Source organism: Microcaecilia unicolor, chromosome 8, assembly GCF_901765095.1.
Source record: "Microcaecilia unicolor chromosome 8, aMicUni1.1, whole genome shotgun sequence".
Lineage (NCBI taxonomy): Eukaryota > Metazoa > Chordata > Amphibia > Gymnophiona > Siphonopidae > Microcaecilia > Microcaecilia unicolor.
This window is the reverse complement of record NC_044038.1, coordinates 246,733,697-246,753,037: the sequence shown is the minus strand read 5'-3', so window position 1 is coordinate 246,753,037 and position 19,341 is coordinate 246,733,697. Positions and strand designations below refer to the sequence as shown.

The following is a 19,341-nucleotide window of genomic DNA, read 5'->3' as shown; positions in this document are numbered from 1 at the left end:
TCATTACATAGCAAGAGGGGTGAGGGATGACACATATTGGAAAGGTAACATTCATAGTATGCAGACTACAGCAGAGATTCCCAAATTGGATTTTTGAGGGCTAGATGGATTTGCTTGTCTTGTTTCCATTGTATTCAACTATATCTCATATCTATTCTTTGTGGATATCTTGAAAAACAGACCAGGTTGTGACCCAGAAGGCAATCAGATAAAAAAATTGTCAAACCCCAGAAAAACAACCTGAGACTACAGTTGCATTACAATCCCAAATATAATAGGATGGGAGAAAAGGATCTCAGAAGCCCTTACAGAGATGAATAATAACATATCTCAGCAGATTAGGCTTAATATTTCTTTCATTGGTCATAAAAAAAACTCCTAGAGCAATTTAGCCCTCATCGCCTCCTAAACAGGAGGCAGTAAGGAATCCAGCAGTAAATGGATGTGTAATTCTTAAAAAATTGCTGCTTAGCCATTTACTGCTATCACTGGTGAGTTCTTGGACCACCAGGGGATACGATGGTAAGCCCAACCCAGGGACTGGGTAGACCCCTACTGGCAGTAGGTGAGTCTTCATTCCCGGCACTGGCTGGAGATTAGGTCTCAAAAGAGCCCTTCGGGCTGGCCTGACAGACCAGAACTTGGAGATGGAGCTGGAGACAGGAACAGGGCAAAAAAGGCAAGGTAGGCACAATGCTAGGCAGAGCTTGGCTAGGCAAGGTAGGGCAAGACCTGCCATGATGAACTGCATACAATACTCTGGGTGAGGTCGCATCATGAGCAATACAGAGGCATTATAATATTCTTTGTTTTATTCTATTACTTAATATTCTTTGTTTTATTCTCTGTTTCTTTCCTAATAATTTCTGCTATTCTTTTTGCATTTTGACCACCACCACAAACACTGAGATTTCAATGTACTGTTCACAATAACACCTAAATCCTTATTCTCGGTGGTGACTCCTAACGTCATGTAGCTATAAATTGGTTTATTCTTCCCAATGTGCATCACTTTACCCTTGTGTACATTAAATTTCATCTGTCATTTAGATGCCCAGTCTTCCAGACTCCCAAGTTCCTCCGGTAATTTCATACAGTCCACATGTGATTTATGAACTTTGAATAGTCTTTTTGTCATCTCATCATTCCCATTTCCAAATCATTTATAAATATATTAAATAGCACCCGTCCCAGTACAGATCCTGCAGCATTCCACTATTCACCTTCTTTCATTTACAGAGCTGGTCATTTTAACCCTACCCTGTGTTTTCAATCTATTAAGCAGTTCTCAATTCGCAACAGAGCATTGCATCCTATCCTATGGCTTTCTGAAAATGTAGATACACTACATCAGCCAGCTCACCTTTATCAGTGTTTATTCATGCTTGCAAATAAATATAGCAAATTGGTGAGACAAAACTTCCCTTGGCTGAATCCATGTTGACTCTGTCCCTTTAATCCATGCTTGTCTAAGTGTTCAGTAATTTTATTCTTTGTAATAGTTTCTACCATTTTGCTCAGAACTTATATCAAGCTTACCTGTCTCTAGTTTCTCGGATAACCCCCAGAAACCTTTTAAAAAATTGGCATTACATTGGCCACCTTCCAATCTTCAGGTATCATGGATTATTTTAATGACAAGTTACAGATTACCAATAGTCAAAAAGCAATTTAATTTGTGAGATATTTCAGTACCTTGGGATGTATACCACCCAGTCCAGGTGATTTGCTGAGCTTTAATTTGTTGATATGACTTTTTACATCTTCCAGTTTCACTGAGATTTGTTTCAGTTCCTCTGTATCATCACCTAAAATATCATTTTGGGCACTGGTAGTAAATACTGAAGCAGATAATTAATTTAGGGGCTCATTTTCAAAACAAAAAAGGTCCAAAAATGTCATAAAGCAGCAGAAGATGTTTTTCTCTCAAAAATGCCCAAGTTGCAATTTTTGACACCCCAAGTTTAGACATTTTGCTCCACAGTTTGTCCAGATTTCAAGGGGATATGTTGGGGGCATGTTTTCGGCAGGACCAAAAGATGGACGTTTTTCTGCAATGATGGAACAAAATGAAAATGACTAGGGCCAAAATTAAGACTTTTTTTGGCTAGACCTGTTTCAATCACGACTAAGGGACCAACAGGTGGCCTAAATTTATGTATTTATTTATAGCATTTATACCCCGCTCTTTCCCGCTCGATAGCAGGTTCAGTGTGGCTTACAGTGTATGGGTACAGTATATCACAGAGATAACACAATATTTGGGTACAAATCTCCTAAAGATAACACAATGTATGGGTATAAGGTATCCCATAAATAACACAGTTGTATAGAGAAGGATGAGAGGAAAGAGAATATGGGGGGAAGAATGGGTTATGGTTAATGTAGGTGGTGTGGATTGGGTTCGTGATTTAAGTTGGGTCGTTTGGGTAGGCTTGTTTGAAGAGGTATGTTTTCAGCAGCTTTCGGAAGGGTAGGTGTTCGTTGGTTGTTCGGATGTATCTTGGTATGGCGTTCCAGAGTTGGCTGCCTATGACGGAGAAGTTGGATGCGTAGTAGGTTTTATATTTGAGACCCTTGCAGTTGGGGAGGTGAAGATTGAGATATGTTCGAGAAGATTTGGACCCGTTCCTGGCTGGAAGGTCGATTAGATTGGTCATGTAACTTGGAGATTCTCCGTGTAGGATCTTATGGATCAGTGTGTGGACTTTGAAGTTTATTCAAATTACCACTGGAGGTATTAAGGCATAACTCTCCTTACTCCCCCAGTGGTCACTGACCCACTCCCAGACTCCTAACATATGACTGTGCAATACATATCAGGCTCTATGACAGCTTCAGATGTTATGGCCAGTCCTATTACAGCAACAAGCAGGTCCCAGGAATAGTCTAGTGGTCAGTGCAATGGACTGTAAAGAAGGAGACCCAGGCCAATATCTCACTCTAACCAGTACACTTGTGGTGGAAAGTGTGAGCCCTCCAAAACCCACTAAAAAGCTACTGTACCTACATGTAGGTGATACCTGCAGGCATAAGGGCTATTGTAATGCTGTACAGTTGGGTACAGTAGGTTTTTGGTGTGTTTTGGAGGGATTACCATACAATATAAAGAGGTAACAATCAGATCTGTACCTGGATCCTTTTATGTGAAGTGTACTGCATCATTCCCTAGGCTGCCCCACTATTATGCTGGGATGTCTGTGTGGCCAGTCTACTAAGAATGCTGCCTCCCCCCACCCCAATACATCCAAATTACTTGTTTTTGTGCTTTTTTCCCTTGGACTTTTTTTTTCAAATGGTCCTAAAAAATGGACACACTGAACACAATAACGTCTAGCAAATGACCATTTTCAAAACAAAAAGTTGGATGTTTGTCTGGTTTGAAATGGTCATGTTCACTACTGGATTTTTGAATGTTTTTTCACTAGACATCCATAATTGGATTTAGACGTCATATTGAGAATGCCCCTCTTAGTCTCTCTGCGATGGCTTTGTCCTCCTAGATTGCTCCTCAACTCCTTGAAGATCTAATGGCCCAACTGCCCTCCTCACAGGTTTTCTGCTTCTAATGTACCTGATAATGTTCTTGCTATGAGTTTACTTCTTTTCAAATTCGCTTTTAATCTTCTTTAATCAATGGTTTGCATCTAATTTTCCAGTGCTCATGCTGATTCCTGTTTTCTTCATTTGGGTCCTTTTTCTATTTTTTTTTTAAACTGTTCTTTTGGCTCTCATAGCCTCTTTCACCTCACCATTTTTTTTTTTTTACATTTGTACCCCGCGCTTTCCCACTCATGGCAGGCTCTATGCGGCAGGCAATGGAGGGTTAAGTGACTTGCCCAGAGTTCACAAGGAGCTGCCTGTGCCGGGAATCAAACTCAGTTCCTCAGTTCCCCAGGACCAAAGTCCACCACCCTAACCACTAGGCCACTCCTCCATGCCAGCTGCCATTTGGTCTTCCTTCCACATTTTTTCATACTTGAATACATCTGGTCTGAGCTTCATAGATAGTATTTTTAAACAATGTTCATGCCCGATTTAAATTCTTAACCTTTGCAGCGGCTCCTTTTAGTTTTCTTTTCTTTTTAATCATTTTCCTCATTTTATCAGAGATGCTCTTTTGAAAGTTAAATACCGATGCAGCAGACTTCCTTACTGCCTTCACTCCAGTTATTATCTCAAATTTGATCATGTTAAGGTCTCTATTGCCAAGTGGCCCCAACACTGTTACAACTTCTCATGCCAAGTCCGGAATTCCACTAAGAACTATGGTTTATGGTTTAATAAGTTTGATATATATATATATTGCACTAACCTGGGATATAATAGAGTGGTTTAATTAAATTAAATTAAAACAGGGAGGAACTTTGCTTATGGATGTCCACAGATATAAGCTCTCAGGAAAACAAGAGACATCTATAGTGACAAGTATTGACTTTGGTGGTACGGAGAGATTCAAGCCAATGATACTACAATATTTATGTGTTCTTGTATCCCACTATTATCCAGAAACAAGTTTCGGTCCAAAGTGGTTCATTAGTAGTCGCTCTGGCACATCTTCATATCCAGAGAGATTTTCTAGCCAGATCTACTACTACTACTACTTAACATTTCTAGAGCGCTACTTGGGTTATGCAGCGCTGTACAGTTTAACAAAGAAGGACAGCCCCTGCGCAAAGGAGCTTATAATCTAAAGGACGAAATGTCAAGTTGGGGCAGTCTAGATTTCCTTAATAGAGGTATAGTGGTTAGGTGCCGAAGGCGACATTGAAGAGGTGGGCTTTGAGCAAGGATTTGAAGATGGGCAGGGAAGGGGGCCTGGCGTATGGGCTCAGGGAGTTTGTTCCAGGCGTGGGGTGAGGCGAGGCAGAAAGGGTGGAGCCTGGAGTTGGCGGTGGTGGAGAAGGGTACTGAAAGGAGGGATTTGTCTTGAGAGGGGAGGTTGCGGGTAGGAACGTAAGGGGATATGAGGGTAGAGATGTAAGGAGGGGCTGCTCTATCAAAGTGCTGTGCCTGATATTAAATAGTCTTGAACTATATTTTGAATTTTAGGCAAGTAACCTATCACCAGCGGATCCCAACGGGAAGGCAGATCCCTATGTGGTGGTGAAGGTTGGGGAGCAGGTAAAGGATACTAAGGACAGATATATTCCCAAGCAACTGAATCCTGTCTTTGGAGAGTAAGTTTGTTCTTTTTAATATTTTTCTGCTTATACTATCTCTCTGTGAAAGTAAAGCAGGTGAAAACTGGACTTATTGAACTACAGAGACATGGCTAGGTTGTGTTATAAATTCGGTTCAGAATGTTCTCCAATCTGATTGGTTCCTTAGGACAGTGATTTTAACTGTAATTTTAATTTTATTATGTTTAAACGGGGTGATTGAGAATCTTGCTGAATGTGTCTTTCCTATCACATATTGGACTTCCTTTTCTTTTGTTATGTTACTGTTAAACCGCTTTGACCTCCTCAATGAGAAGGCGGCATAGCAAATACCAATTAAACTATCCAATTTGCATATTGGAAATGGGATGGTGGCGCTATTCAGCGGACCTAAAATAACAGCATAAAAATATTTGATTATCTTTAACTTGCGATAATCGATGGTGCCAAGATAACCATGTATCTCACTGAAAATATCAGCCTCTACCGAACTGCATGCTTGTTTTTTTCAAAGAGTATGAGATAAAATAGTAACTATATGGGGGAGGGGTGTCAGTCCTATTGGAGGGGAGTCCAGAGAAACAACAGTACTAAAATGTATAATCTAAGGGCTAGAACACAAACACTGATGTACTGGGTCTGACCAATGGTTCATTAAGTGCAGTAGCTTATCTGCAATGGCAGGTCGGCATCACCTGGAAGGACCCAACAGATCCTAAAAGGAAGGTCTGTTCTATGTTGCTATTTACAGAAATAAGGAAAGAGATAGCCAAGTCTATCTGGTTAGTAATTGTTCATGACTTGTGCTCCAGAAATTTAACCAAACCTTTTTTTTTTTTTTAAATAAATCAGCTATACTATTAACTTTTAACCACATCTTCTGGCAACAAATTCCATCGCTTAATTTTCCATTTACTGAAAATAATACTTTCATAAATTTGTATTATATCTGCTACTAATGAATTTCATGCTGTGTTCCCTAGTCTTGCTGCTATTTGAAAGGGTAAATAGCCATTCCCTATTAACTTGTTCCACATCACTCATGAATTAATAAATCTCTATCATTAGCTCCTTTATATGTATTTGAATGTGGATCCGCGATAATGTCTATCATATAGTAAAACCTGCAGCAGTTGCGTAGTGCAGCTTAAAAGAGCCACAAAGCTTTATAATTGCAGAATTTGTACTTTTTCATTCTGGGTTTAATGAGCGATAGATGTTAACAGTGGACTGTGATAATGTCTATTATGCAGTAAAACCCGCAGTAGCTGCGTAGCGCAGCTTAATAAAAGAGCCACAAAGCTTTAAATTGCAGAATTCTTCGTGCATGCAAATTTCCACTGTGCCTGCCTATAATGTTACTTGTATCAAAGTGTACTACCTCATTATTTGTTTGTGCTTTTGATTGTTAATTCCTTCTGATATGAGAAGTTTTTTTATTATTTGTACTCCACTTTGCAACTCAATAGCATAATATAAATTCATTAACACAATACAATACCTTCAACAATGCATGGGCTGCTTGGATAGAATTTATACCAAGCTTCCTCATGCATATTAATGTATGTAAATCTAATGTTATGCTCACAGCATTAATACCTGCAGCCCCGCTAGTCTGCTAACATCCAGATATGTAATAATAATATGCTGTCTTCTGCCTGACTTACACTACACATGTACTATAAAGTAATTCTTACATCAGTACTTTGTATGTGTTAGCATGCTTTTATTATAAATGTACATGGTGTCTTGATATACTCTTGTCATAAAATGTGACCCATCTGCGAACTGTGTATGTGTTGGCATGTTCTAGTCAGTGAATGTCATCTCTGCGTGTTTTGGTATATCTCTGTTGAAGATTACTCATGTCAGCATTATTTTTCTGTTTTATGTATAGAGTTTTCGAGATGACAGTGTCTTTTCCCATAGAGTCAGAAATCACTGTTTCTGTTTTTGATCACGATCTGGTGGGTTCTGATGACCTGATTGGAGAAACAAAGATCGACTTAGAGAATCGATTTTACAGTCAACACAGAGCCAACTGTGGCATTGCTTCACAGTATGACGTGTAAGTCATTATACGGCAAGAGTCACTGTACAGATTGCAGTACTGTAAATGGCAGTATACAGTTAAGAGTACACTATAGCACTCCGAGGGGAAATGTACAGCAAAAATCATTGTGTACAGCAGTGTCTCTCTAATTTGTGACAGGTTATGTAAGCAATAATTTTCTTTCATGCACCTTTTTATAAGCTTTCAAATTTTTGTGCTATGAGCCAAGTGTACCTCAAGTATAATGCAAATAATATCAAGATTCAAAAGTGTTTTAAGTAATTGTTTTAATGAAAATATTCTGTATTAAGTTATTTTTGCATATGATTCAATTTAAATAATTTTAAAACATTGGATAAATTAAATTTGATTTCATATTTTTATAGATAAGCATAGAATAATTAATTGTCAGAACCAGTACAAAGATATTAGGCAGAGACATAGATACAATTGAGGGAGCACGGCAAAAAGCTGGGGGGTTGCTCGATGGTAGGGGCCACCTTCTCCACCCAGACCAGCAAGTAAAAAAAAACCTCCTGCCCTGAATGGGAAATATGACAAAAACAAAATATCAGTGCAGGACCTCAAAACCCAGTCCTGCCCCTCCTAGATAAGACGTCACATAGGGGCAGGATTGAAAGATACTGAGTATGTGCTCAGGCCCTGAGACCCCATGCTGACATTTTCTGCTTCTGCTTCAGCCATGAGGATGGCAGTGGCGTGAAAAGGGAGGTGAAGGGGACATGATGGATGGGGTAAGCTGAAAAAGGGTAGATTGGGGAGTTGCTAGACATGGAGGAGGGGGAGAAAGTGGACAGGGGAGAGGTGGAAAGAGATGCTGGAAATGGGGGAGGGGGAAGAGGCAATGCTAGACATGGGAATATGGAAGGGGGGGATTGAGGGAGATGCTGGACATGGAAGAGCTGGGACAGGAGATGCTGGACCTGGCAAGGTGGAATGAGAGATTGGGCGAGATGCTGGACATGGGAAATATGGAAGGGGAGATCAAGAGAGATGTTGGACACAGAGAGAGTGGAAGGGAACATCAGAGGAGATGCTGGGAAGAGGGCAGGAAGGAGAAAGAGGAGGGAAAGCCAACCCCTGTCACCCCACTGGACTACCCGGAAGTTCAGATAGGCCAGAAAGCCTATCCTGAGTGGTAGGGGGAGTTGTGAGGGGGGGATCCTAGCCCTGCAGGCAGAATCAGAAGGACCACAGGGCACACTATTGGCTGGGATCTGCATGAGCCCCGGCAGCCAGCACTTCTGCAGTTAGCCCCAAATTTTCAGTGTGGGTACCCAGACATGGCCCAACCCTGAATAACCAGGGCTAATTTAGCAAACAATGGTCAGCATTAAAAAAAAACCCCCACTGAACATCGGTCGGATTGTCTTTAGCACATAGGTAGCTTGTTTTCAGTGTTGCCTCTACCAGTGACCCACCATGTGTTTGGGGGTGGGGGGAGCTGGAGAGATGCCAGACCCACACGGGGGGGGGAGGGGCAGAGCAAGGGAGGGATGCTGGACTTGTAGATGGGGTAAGGCTCAGTTGCAGGTGGCACCTACCATTGGGCAGCCCTGGGCATTTTGTTGGGTTTGCTCAGGGCTTTTTTTGAGGGGATACTGAGTACTGGCACCTTTTCCATTGTCTGCTAAAAATGACCCCTGTCTCCAAGTTTTAATGAAAGAGTTCAGGCCCTATACACCAATTCTGCCTTGTCATAGATTCTGCAGGGGGCCTGGCTATTGTGGGGTGTGTTCCTTAGTGATTATCTCACCCCTGAAGGGTGGCCAGGCATTTGAGTACCGTCAGCCTTTTTGCTAGAAAAAACGCACTGGGTTTGCTCAATGGTAGGTATGCCCCTGGTTGTATTGGTGGCCTGTAATTCACCATATAGAGTTCCCTAGGTGGGTGTCCTGAATTTTAAATTGTTTCTAAACATGAGTTCAAGTTCAAGTTTATTTATACTTGATATACCGCATATCAAAGTCAATCTATGTGGTTTACAATTATCAAATTTATGAATTGCAAAAGAATATTTATGAGAGGTTCTACCCTTATGTTCGCCAGCTTTCACTGGTGTAAGGCAGTGTTTCCCAAGTCCTGTAGTGCCTCTTATCAGTCAGGTTTTCAGGATCTCCACAATGAATATGCATGAGAGATTTGCATATAATGGAGGCAGTGAATGCAAATCAAGTCCATGCATATTCATTGTGCCTAACTTTAACCATCGTTTATAGAATAGCACTAAGCATTATTAGGTGCCATTTCTTGAATTTAGTCCAATATCTCTATCTACGCAGCCTACATAAAATTACCATCATTGTGACACTGGAAGGTTGAGCCAGGAAAGCCTAAGAAATCACTGGTCTTCTGAGCAATAATTTTGTTGTCCAAAGTATCTCTTTTCTCTGGGACTTAATTAGTTATAAACATTTAAATCCATTTATTACTCTATAAAATGTAATACATATTCTACATTTAGGGGCTTATTTTCGAAACAGCAAAACGTCCAAAGTGACACAAAACGGCAGATAGAAGGTTTTTTTTTTTTTTGCAAGAATATCCAAATCATTATTTTTGAAACCCATTTTGAAGACGTTTTTCTATGTAGTTTGTCTGCACTATGTCCAAATCATAAGGGGCGTGTTGGATGGGATTTGGGTGTTTCCAAAATGTAGACGTTTTTCTGTCATAATGGAACAAAGCAAAAACGTCCTTGGCTAAAAGTTAGACACTTTAATCTAGACCTGTTTCAGTCATGAATAAGTGATCAAAAGGTGCCCTAAATGACCAGATGACCACTGGAGGGATTAAGGCATGACCCCCCCTTACTCCCCCAGTGGTCACTGATCCCCTCCCACCCCCCAACGATGTAAAAGAAACAGTACATACCAGGCTCTATGCTTCAGATGTTATGGTCAGTCCTATTTGAGCAGCAAGCAGGTTCCTGGAGTATCCTAGTGGTTGGTGCAGTGCACTGTAGAGAAGGGGACCCAGGCCCATATCCCATGTGGTGGAAAGTGTGAGCCCTCCAAACCCACCAAAAAGCCTACTGTACCCACGTATAAGTGACACCTGCAGCCATAAAGGCTATTGTACAGTTGGGTACAGTAGGTTTCTAGTGGGTTTTGGATAGGGTTACCATATTTTCTCCCCCAAAAAGGAGGACACATGCCCCGCCCCCTTTCACACCACGCACTCACTCTGCCCCCTGTCACATTTTCCCCACCCCCCTGTCAAATACCCTGTCACTCCCCCTCCCCTTACCTTACTACTGCCCTGGTGGTCTAGTGACCTCTTCGGGGCACTGATTCAAAATGGCCGCCGAGAGTTGAAGTCTCACGAGGTCACTTCAACTCTCGGCGGCCATTTTGAATCGGCACCGAGATGACGAACAGGAAGGATGCATGCAGGGCAGTGCTCCGGGCAGGAAAGAGGGGGCTCTTTCCTGCCCTGAAGGTGGAAGAGGTCGCTAGACCACCAGGGCAGTAGTAAGGGGAGGGGAGGCTAGCAATCTGCCCGCCCACCAGTCTGCCCGTTTGTCCAGAAATCCAGACAAATGAGCAGATTGGGAAAACCCGCCCGGTTACCCGGACATGTCCTCAAAAAGAGGACATGTCTGGGTAAATCCGGACATATGGTAACCCTAGCTTTGGAGGGCTCCTCATATAAGGAGATGGCAGTGAGATTTATGTGAAGTTCACTGCACCACCCCCTAGGTGCTCCACTGGTCTGTTGGGAAATCTGTGTGGCCAGTTTACTAAGAATGCTGCCTCCCCACCCCCAATACATCCCAATGGCTTGGTTTTGTATGTTTTTCCCTTGGTCTTGTTTTATTTATTTTTTTTTTTTTAGAATGGTCACAACAGAAAAATGCACTCAGCATACAACATCTACAAATATCTAGGAAATGGCCATTTTCAAAACAAAAAGATAGACCTTTTTTTTCCGTTTGAAAATCACCATGTTCCTCACTTGATTGTTTTTATGTTTTCAGCAAAACGTCCAAAATCCAATTTAGAGGTGTCATATGGCAAATGCCCCTCCACATTTATTCATTTGCCTATGGGTATATTTTTATGTTCCTATATTTATGTAATAAAGTCTCGATTTGATATTTGCACTTGGTTTTAAATGTACCATCTGCTAACATTTCTTTTTAATTTGCTATGTTACTATAACAAAACTTGATTCTAGCAGACTTCAGCCTGCAGGTACTGAACATTACTAAATACCATCTGAGTCTATTTTTGTACGTATACAATTTTGGAAACAGATCTATCATACTCCTTGGTAGTGTTACCGAATGCAATCTGTGTGACATAAAGCACTGCCATCTTTTTAACTTTTTTTGCTCTCGTAACAGAGATGGGTACAATCAGTGGAGGGATGCGTTTAAGCCTACCCAGATCCTAGACAACCTGTGTAAGAAAAATACACTTCCTGCACCGGAATATCGCAGGGAGGAAGTGAAAGTGAACAACAAAATCTTCAAGATTCCAAATGAGGCTTTTCCTGAAGGTAAAATTTGCCCATTCCAGAATTCCATCCTGCTCTCGGGACACTTGGGGGGGGGGAGGGGGGGTTAATTCTGTATAGATTTAGGTGCTGGGATGATCTGGTATAAGAGCTGTCATGTCCACAGCTGCCATTATAGAACACTAAAGTGTCTGCATTTACACAACTAACTTTAGATGTAAGCACTTACGCTAGCTCAATGGCAGTTCAGCATGTAAGTGTCATAGTTTCATAGTTTACAAAAGTTGATTTACCACTGTTCAAATAACCAGAGAGGTTTGCAATCAAAAATCTAGAAGTGATTAGAAAAGAACAGCATTAAGTAAAAGGATACACCCAAGAACATTCATACAGGCAACTACATCCACATAACAAACAGCCCCTCCAGGTATGTAGAATTCAATAATCTATGCCCATGACTGCCTAACATACCCCCGACAAACCCAAGCCCCTTCCAGGTCCATGACCCCCATGGAGTTGCAACTAAGGGCAGAGTCACAGAGCTGTTGTAATTGCTCATGCCCAAGTTCCAGTCAGGCACACACAACAGTCTTCTACCCCACACACACACTCCACCCAGCCACGGCCCCCCCTAAACACACTCCACCCAGTCACAGCTCACACACACATTCCACCTAGCCATGGCCCCCGCACACACTCCACCCAGCCATGACACCCGCATACACTCCTGCACACACTCCACCCAGCCATGACCCCCACACGCACTCCCGCACACACTCCACCCAGCCACGGCCCCCGCACACACTTCACCCAGCCACAACCCCAGCGCCCACTCCACCATAGGCGGTCAGTGGCCCAACTGTTTGGGGAGGCTAAAGGGGGCGAGGTTAGGGGTGGGGACAGGGGCAGGACGTACATCCATAATTATCTGACAACACACAGAAAAAAAAAAGTAAAAATAAAATAATCACAATTAATACCTTTTATTAAATTTAGATATTAGATATGTATCATATGTCAAAGAATAAAGTGGTTGCTCAAAGCATATACTAACCACAATCGCTCAACTGCAAAACACTATGCACAACTTTGTGCAAAAACACACTCATAACCTTACTGTACCATAAATATTACACTGGGTAGACCCTAATACACCAATATACCAACCATCGCTACTGGTAGCAGCATGCCAACATCGAACTACAGCTTGCTTCGGGGCTTTGGCCTGACGGCATGACGTGCCCAGCCCCGCCTCCTCTGACCAAACTTCCTGCTTCCGCGAGGGCTGGACGCATCATAAGGAAGGCTGGTCAGAGAAGGCGGGGCTGGGCACGTCATGCCGTCAGGCTGAAGCCCCAAAGCAAGCTGTAGTTCGATGATGGCGTGCTGCTACCGGCAGCGATGGGCGATCTAAATCAAATTAGAGGGACCACGGCCAGGGAGGGAGTGAGAGAGATAGATGCTACATTGGGGGGTGGGGGGATGAGAGAGAGATGCTTGGTGCTTGCGGCTGGGGAGGCTTAGCCTCCCCAAGCCGCTTATACCGGGCGCCTATGCACCCAGCCATGACCCCCGCACGCATTCCAGCCAATCACGGCCCCCCCACACACTCCACCCAACCTCGGCCCCCGCACGTACTCCACCCAGCCACAGCCCATGTGTCTGCACATCTGCCAACTCTGCAGTATTGAAGCTATAAGTGTTTAGTTACAGAATAGCACTTACACACATATGGAAATACAGTGCTTATGTTAATATTCTAAACATTTATGCACATGACTGATGTGTAAGTGTTAGTGCTTTGCATTATAGAATTACCCCATATTTCCACTACTTCAGTGTACAAAGCTCCAAGCGATGCCACTTCTTTCCACATGTTTTTTCTAGATGGCTGTTCAATGTTCACAGAGCCTTATGTAAAATCCATTGCAAATTTTGAACACACAGAATTGAGCATTCCTTTTCGAATCTAGGCATTATACGAAATAGGGATACATGTCTCAGCTATAACCCAGCAGGAACAAACTATTTTCTAAAATAAATAAAAATTGACCGATTTGATGTGAAAAGCTTGACGATCGATCTTTAAAGATTTCTGCAGAACACCATGCTGCAAATCTACCCATAATCTTTCATAGGAAATAGGTCTTGGCTACAGCACTCTCTCTCTCTCTCTCTCTCTCTCTCTCTCTCTCTCTCTCTCTCTTAGAGGCTTTTGTGAAAAACAAGAAGGAGTTTGATGAGAGTTTTTCAGCTTACGATGAGGAGAAAGCTCTGTATGTTTTGCAGCACTGGAATGACATGCCAGAGTATGGACACAGACTTGTTCCTGAACATGTGGAAGTTCGGACGCTTAATAACCCAGACAACCCTGGGTTAGGCCAGGTATACATTTTAGGGTTAGTTTCAGGTTTAATAGCAGCTGATGGAAGTATAAATCCGCTATCCATAGATACTGAAAAGCTATAGACACATCAAATCACCCCAGCACTATCCGTATAGTGAAGGGACAGAGGGAAAGCAGAGTGAGAGCAGCAACCAAAATACATCTATATAGCATCAATATTCAGAAGGAGATGGATTACCAACGTAGGAGACTCCCCCCCCCCCCCCCCCCCAAAAGAACTCTCACTCAGCAGCCTCCCCTTCCATGTCTTCTCCTTCTGCTCAGGACCAGTTTTCTGGTAAAAGCTGCAAATTTCACAGTCCTTATTGTAAGACTGGTTCCCTGGCAGCAGGAGATGGTACTTTATGAAGGCTTCTCCTGCTACCCAAGGGACATGCGCCAGGTGGCTTGTTGGTGCTGTGGCCACAGAACTGAGGTCTGTCAGGGGGTGGAGCCAGGAGGTGGAGTGGGTGGGGCTGGATGCATGATTGGGCACAGTAGGGCGGGGCTGGGGGGAGTGTTTTAAATGCTCCCTCAGGGCCCCCTTGGCAGCTGTGCTAGAATAAGTCTCTGTCACTTCCTTCACTGCTGACCTTACTGCGATCTTAGAATGAGTTTCTGCCACTTTCCTCACCGCGGCCTTAGTTTTCGCTGTTTCCCTGTCTGGTATCCTCATTCTGTTGTTTCCAGGTGTAGCACCAACACTTGTCTTTCCTCACCAGGGTTCTCTACACATGTGGATCGACATGTTTCCAAACGATGTCCCAGCTCCTCCTCCAGTCAATATTAAACCTAGAGCACCAATCAGGTATGTAATACATCAGTTATTAAAGCAAATACATGGCTTGAGCTTCCAACAATAAGCCTTAGGGTCTGTAACAGATTAACTCGATCCTCTCATTTCAAGCTTACTTTCTACATATCTCTCCTGGAGGCACACAGTCCTTCCTATCAGTCTCTTTCTGGATTTCCAAGGAATAACCACGGAAAGAGTGCAGCGCTCCAGTAGCTCTGCTCTGAAGATTATTTTCAAAAAGGTGCAGGTGGAACAGCAGCACTTTCGAAGAACAAAGCTCTGCTGAAGGTTCCTCACAGCCAACCCTTTGGCTGCTTGTTCCACTCAGCGCTTATCTCGCTTTTCTGTACTCTCTGCCTGGCCATGCTCTCACTTTCTGATGTTTCACACTTCAAGTTATTGGCATCACTGACGCATAAGAGGAGTGGCCTAGTGGTTAGGGTGGTGGACTTTGGTCCTGGGGAACTGAGGAACTGGGTTTGATTCCCACTTCAGGCACAGGCAGCTCCTTGTGACTCTGGGCAAGTCACTTAACCCTCCATTGCCCCATGTAAGCCGCATTGAGCTTGCCATGAGTGGGAAAGCGCAGGGTACAAATGTAACAAAAATAAAATAGATACTATTGGAGATTCTACATGGAATGTTGCTATTCCACTAGCAACATTCCATGTAGAAGGCTGCGCAGGCTTCTGTTTCTGTGAGTCTGACATCCTGCATGTACGTGCAGGACGTCAGACTCACAGAAGCAGAAGCCTACGCAGCCACATTGGTGATCTGCAAGGGCCGACTTCTAGTGGAATAGCAACATTCCATGTAGAATCTCAAATAGTAGCAACAGTGGAGGAGTGGCCTAGTGGTTAGGGTGGTGGACTTTGGTCCTGAGGAACTGAGGAACTGAGTTCGATTCCCACTTCAGGCACAGGCAGCTCCTTGTGACTCTGGGCAAGTCACTTAACCCTCCATTGCCCCATGTAAGCCGCATTGAGCCTGCCATGAGTGGGAAAGCGCAGGGTACAAATGTAACAAAAATAAAATAGATACTATTGGAGATTCTACATGGAATGTTGCTACTATTGGAGATTCTACATGGAATGTTGCTATTCCACTAGCAACATTCCATGTAGAAGGCTGCGCAGGCTTCTGTTTCTGTGAGTCTGACGTCCTGCACGTACGTGCAGGACGTCAGACTCACAGAAGCAGAAGCCTGCGCGGCCACATTGGTGATCTGCAAGGGCCGACTTCTACATGGAATGTTGCTAGTGGAATAGCAACATTCCATGTAGAATCTCAAATAGTAGCAACAGTGGAGGAGTGGCCTAGTGGTTAGGGTGGTGGACTTTGGTCCTGGGGAACTGAGTTTGATTCCCACTTCAGGCTCAGGCAGCTCCTTGTGACTCTGGGCAAGTCACTTAACCCTCCATTGCCCCATGTAAGCCGCATTGAGCCTGCCATGAGTGGGAAAGCGCGGGGTACAAATGTAACAAAAATAAAATAGATACTATTGGAGATTCTACATGGAATGTTGCTACTATTGGAGATTCTACATGGAAGGTTGCTATTCCACTAGCAACATTCCATGTAGAAGGCTGCGCAGGTATGTGCAGGACGTCAGACTCACAGAAGCAGAAGCCTGCGCAGCCTTGTACATGGAATGTTGCTAGTGGAATAGCAACATTCCATGTAGAATCTCAAATAGTAGCAACAGTGGAGGAGTGGCCTAGTGGTTAGGGTGGTGGACTTTGGTCCTGGGGAACTGAGGAACTGGGTTTGATTCCCACTTCAGGCACAGGCAGCTCCTTGTGACAGTCACTTAACCCTCCATTGCCCCATGTAAGCCGCATTGAGCCTGCCATGAGTGGGAAAGCGCAGGGTACAAATGTAACAAAAATAAAATAGATACTATTGGAGATTCTACATGGAATGTTGCTACTATTGGAGATTCTACATGGAAGGTTGCTATTCCACTAGCAACATTCCATTCCATGTAGAAGGTTGCGCAGGCTTCTGTTTCTGTGAGTTTGACGTCCTGCACGTATGTGCAGGACGTCAGACTCACAGAAGCAGAAGCCTGCGCGGCCACATTGGTGATCTGCAAGGGCCGACTTCTACATGGAATGTTGCTAGTGGAATAGCAACATTCCATGTAGAATCTCAAATAGTAGCAACAGTGGAGGAGTGGCCTAGTGGTTAGGGTGGTGGACTTTGGTCCTGAGGAACTGAGTTCAATTCCCACTTCAGGCACAGGCAGCTCCTTGTGACTCTGGGCAAGTCACTTAACCCTCCTTTGCCCCATGTAAGCCGCATTGAGCCTGCCATGAGTGGGAAAGCGCAGGGTACAAATGTAACAAAAATAAAATAGATACTATTGGAGATTCTATGTGGAATGTTGCTACTATTGGAGATTCTACATGGAATGTTGCTACTATTGGAGATTCTACATGGAAGGTTGCTATTCCACTAGCAACATTCCATTCCATGTAGAAGGTTGCGCAGGCTTCTGTTTCTGTGAGTTTGACGTCCTGCACGTATGTGCAGGACGTCAGACTCACAGAAGCAGAAGCCTGCGCGGCCACATTGGTGATCTGCAAGGGCCGACTTCTACATGGAATGTTGCTAGTGGAATAGCAACATTCCATGTAGAATCTCAAATAGTAGCAACAGTGGAGGAGTGGCCTAGTGGTTAGGGTGGTGGACTTTGGTCCTGAGGAACTGAGTTCAATTCCCACTTCAGGCACAGGCAGCTCCTTGTGACTCTGGGCAAGTCACTTAACCCTCCTTTGCCCCATGTAAGCCGCATTGAGCCTGCCATGAGTGGGAAAGCGCAGGGTACAAATGTAACAAAAATAAAATAGATACTATTGGAGATTCTATGTGGAATGTTGCTACTATTGGAGATTCTACATGGAATGTTGCTAGTGGAATAGCAACATTCCATGTAGAAGGCTGCACAGGCTTCTGTTTCTGTGAGTCTGACGTCCTGCACGTACGTGCAGGACATCAGACTCACAGAAGCAGAAGCCTGCGCGGCCACATTGGTGATCTGCAAGGGCCGACTTCTACATGGAATGTTGCTAGTGGGACTCTGGGCAAGTCACTTAACCCTCCATTGCCCCATGTAAGCCGCCTTGAGCCTGCCATGAGTGGGAAAGCGCAGGGTACAAATGTAACAACAAAAAAAACCTCTGGGCATCATTTTACAGAATTGCCCTATTTATATCCATCTAGACCTGCTGTACACTGCCTTGGGTGAATCTCTTCATAAAGGTGGTTGATAAATCCCAGTAGATACATAAAATATCACTTTTGAGCCAAGCATGAGTACTTTCTGTTTTCCCTCCTTTATGTGATAAAGTAGTGCTGCCAGGACTGGGGGGGGGGGGGGGGGGGGGGGGGGGGTGAGGGGTGGGGACACACAGAAGTCTTTCTACAGGGGAGGAACAGATTGATGAGCCGGTCTTGTTGCATTTATGGGTAGAAGAATGTGTTATGTTGGGACCCTCAAGCCTCTTTTTCCATGAACAACTGCACAGTAATTTTAAAATGTTCAAGTAAAAAATAAGAACACATCAAGATATATCAGCTATTTAAGTGGACCAATGTGGCTGCTTTCAATAGCCGGATATGGATTGAATATTCGGGGATAGCCAGCTATATCACACGATATAGCCGGTTATCTCCTAGGCACTAACTGGGAATATTCAGTGGGGAATAACCGATTATCCCCCACTGAATATTGCCGAATAGCCAGTTAAATATCATTTAACCAACCAGGTGCCGTTCCTGATCAGTTAAATGGTTTTGAATATCGTGGGGGATTATCTTTAATCTCATTGTGTGCGATACTGTGAGCTTATTTCAGGTATTATGGAACAAAATGGTATTTTTATACAATTTTTGCAGCTACGAGCTGAGAGTCATTATTTGGAATACAGATGAAGTTATTCTTGATGACGTCAATCCAATAACTGGAGAAACCTCTAGTGACATCTACGTCAAAAGGTACATTATCAGAACTAAATTATGCAATACTGCTTCCTAGTCATTCAGAACCAATGATTACTATACCATTCTCACCTTTCAAGACTTAGCGCTATAGAATATTATCTATGAGAACTCCATACTAAACGTCAACAAATAGGACAGATTGGCCCACCCAGTCTTCCCAGGCCTTTTAGCTAAGCATATTCCTAGTTGTCAATTGTAGAAGCTTGACTGTCTGCTCTCTTTGGAATTCTACCATTGTAGTAAGATAAGCGTACACTCTTCCATACTTAAACCAACACCACTGCCTATCTGTCCTAGATATGCTTAAATTCTATTACAGTTTGGTTTCTACCACATCTGAAGGCCCATTTCACAGAGAACATTGAGACTGGAGTTCAGAAGTCCTGGTCAGGACATGCTCAATTTTAGTGGTATTTTACAAAAGGCTCTGCTGAATGTGGAGCCTTTTATAAAATAC

At 43.4% G+C, this 19,341-nt stretch overlaps 1 protein-coding gene across 2 annotated transcripts in view; it reads left to right on the top strand.

Annotated features, from left to right (window-relative positions):
- The window catches only part of LOC115476565 (fer-1-like protein 4), a 147,279-nt gene that overhangs the window by 113,087 nt on the left and 14,851 nt on the right, over nt 1-19,341 (top strand). For both annotated transcript variants that reach the window (XM_030212993.1, XM_030212992.1), the window contains exons 36-41: nt 5,053-5,180; nt 7,060-7,230; nt 11,585-11,739; nt 13,907-14,082; nt 14,806-14,891; nt 18,780-18,878. In XM_030212993.1, coding sequence (XP_030068853.1) covers nt 5,053-5,180; nt 7,060-7,230; nt 11,585-11,739; nt 13,907-14,082; nt 14,806-14,891; nt 18,780-18,878 — 815 coding nt within the window. The remainder of the gene's footprint in view (nt 1-5,052; nt 5,181-7,059; nt 7,231-11,584; nt 11,740-13,906; nt 14,083-14,805; nt 14,892-18,779; nt 18,879-19,341) is intronic.